We start from the raw sequence: 2,145 nt of genomic DNA, 5'->3' as shown, positions 1-2,145 counted from the left end.
CCCTATAAAATTAATATAACTATGAATTTTCCATAAATATAATAAAGCTATTTTAATCATAGTTAATTTGTCATTATTGAAAGAATTTATAGCTAGTATGGACTTTGTGCAAAGAAACATAAAATTAGTGTAAAGTGGAGTTGACTAAATTAAAATTAAAGGGCCAAACCATTTGTAGTCCTCATAATTTCATTTCCTCATCTAAAATGAAACTTTGAAATCTCAATATTTATAGTATGGGATGAAATTGATCCTTCACAAGATTGTCTTATTAGATGGAAAAGTGAAATTATAGGAGGCTTTGGCCAATTGAAAAAAGAGAGAGGTTGACTGGTTGAAGCATGGTTAAGTAAATTAAATGCTCGTTTGTTTGTTTGTTGACTCTCTCTTTCCCCACTCTTTAGTTTTTTACATTAACTGCAAACCCAACTTTTCTGTCTTTCCTTTCTCTTCCCAACACCAATTCCAAAGTATTGCCAAAAAATCTCTCCTTTTTTTTCCAATTGTTTTTTGTTTTCCCCCTTCCAAAATTCACTCCTACAGAGATCCAAATAGCAAAAACCCTCATTTTTCTTTGAGATTTTATATGGGTTTTCCCAGATATTCGATTTTGAGTTTCTAAGTTCACGCAAACACTTCGGGGACGATAAAAAAAACCATCTTCAACATTCTGGGGTTTTCGAGAAATCGACAAATTTGAAGTTTTGTGATCTTAATTTTCGTAATTACTCTTTTTGGGGTTTGAGAAAATGGTGGTAAAGATGATGAGGTGGCGGCCATGGCCGCCGTTGGCGGCGAGGAAGTACGAGGTGAAGCTGATTTTGAAGAGGCTCGAAGGGTTGGATCTAGTGCGTGAGGGTGCAGCGTCGCAATCAGGTGGCGCTGCTGATAAATTGGCGGTTGAGATTCGCTGGAAAGGTCAAAAGCTGGCCCTTAGCTCTCTTAGGAGGGCCACCGTGAAGAGGAACTTCACTAAGGAAGTGGAGGTTGTTGTTGATGATGAACACAAAAACGGTGTCGTATTCCTTGAGGATGAGGAGTTTCGCAGTGTTTGTACGCTCTCTTCTTATAAAGAGAATGTATTTCATCCTTGGGAGATCAGTTTCTCTATATTCAATGTAACACCCTATTCTTCCTTTCCTTTTATTAATTTTATTATTTCTGATGAGGGTTTTTTGTTGATTATCACTATAAATTGATTGAGTAAAGTATTGATCATGCAAATATGTTTGTTTGTTGGAGCTTTCGGTTGCTAATCGTGATGGTTGACCATTTGAGTTCCGATGATGCACTGTGTTTGAATGTCTGAAATGTTTTCATTTGAGCACTAAGTTCATGTCTTTAAATCTTTCCGCAGAAATTAATTATCTGTTATGTTCCTGATCCTTGAGCATTATTCCTTTCCATTTCGACTGCATTGCCTGAATGATATGCTGCTTTGAATATTTTAATTTCAAGTTCTCGGCGACCTGTTCATATTTTGAACCCTTACAAAGCAATTGGAATGTAGTAATTGTTATTGAGAACATTGCATTCATCTTTCTGTTGAGATTTCTGAAGTGAATACTATATGATGGAATGTTCATTGGACTTGTTTCTTTAATCTAGGGATTCAACCAAGGGATGAAGAAACAGGCTCTGGTCATTGGAACTGCATCACTGAATCTTGCAGAATTTGCTTCTGCAACTGAGCAAGAAGGATTTGAGTTAAGTATCCCTCTCACACTCTCTGCAGGTACTTCTGTTGCAGCTGATTTGCTTCCCTCTCTCTGTGTAAGTGTCTTATCCGTCGATTTCATCACTTTTTTTTTTTTTACTTTGCATTGTGTAAAATCATTACTTGATATTCACTCGTTTATACTTGAATCTTTATTTGATTGAGCAGATGTCACTCAGCTTGTTGGAGTTGAGAACTGCACAGGAAAGCACCGAGACAGTGCCAAGAACACTAGTGCCTGAATCATCCCCTCCTCAAGCAGCAGAAAATGTCTCAAATGAGAAGGATGAGCTTTCTGCAATCAAAGCTGGTTTGCGGAAAGTGAAGATTTTCACTGAATATGTGTCTACTCGGCGAACAAAGAAACCTTGCCGTGAAGAAGATGGCAGCGAGGGTCGATGCTCTGCTAGGAGCGATGACGGTGACTA

General features: G+C 37.7%; 1 protein-coding gene across 1 annotated transcript; it reads left to right on the top strand.

The window, feature by feature from the left end:
• Positions 1 to 749: 749 nt before the first annotated feature.
• LOC139880965 (uncharacterized) lies at positions 750 to 2,138 on the top strand (the record flags this gene model as incomplete). The annotated part of the gene is made up of 3 exons (XM_071865517.1): positions 750 to 1,118; positions 1,609 to 1,773; positions 1,886 to 2,138. Coding segments are annotated over exons 1-3 (787 nt in total), but the record flags the coding sequence as incomplete, so codon positions are not given.
• Between the last annotated feature and the right edge of the window lie 7 nt (positions 2,139 to 2,145).

The sequence above is a fragment of the Rutidosis leptorrhynchoides genome, unplaced genomic scaffold, assembly GCF_046630445.1.
Source record: "Rutidosis leptorrhynchoides isolate AG116_Rl617_1_P2 unplaced genomic scaffold, CSIRO_AGI_Rlap_v1 contig10, whole genome shotgun sequence".
In the NCBI taxonomy this organism is placed as follows: domain Eukaryota; kingdom Viridiplantae; phylum Streptophyta; class Magnoliopsida; order Asterales; family Asteraceae; genus Rutidosis; species Rutidosis leptorrhynchoides.
This window is presented reverse-complemented; position numbering and strand designations above follow the sequence as displayed.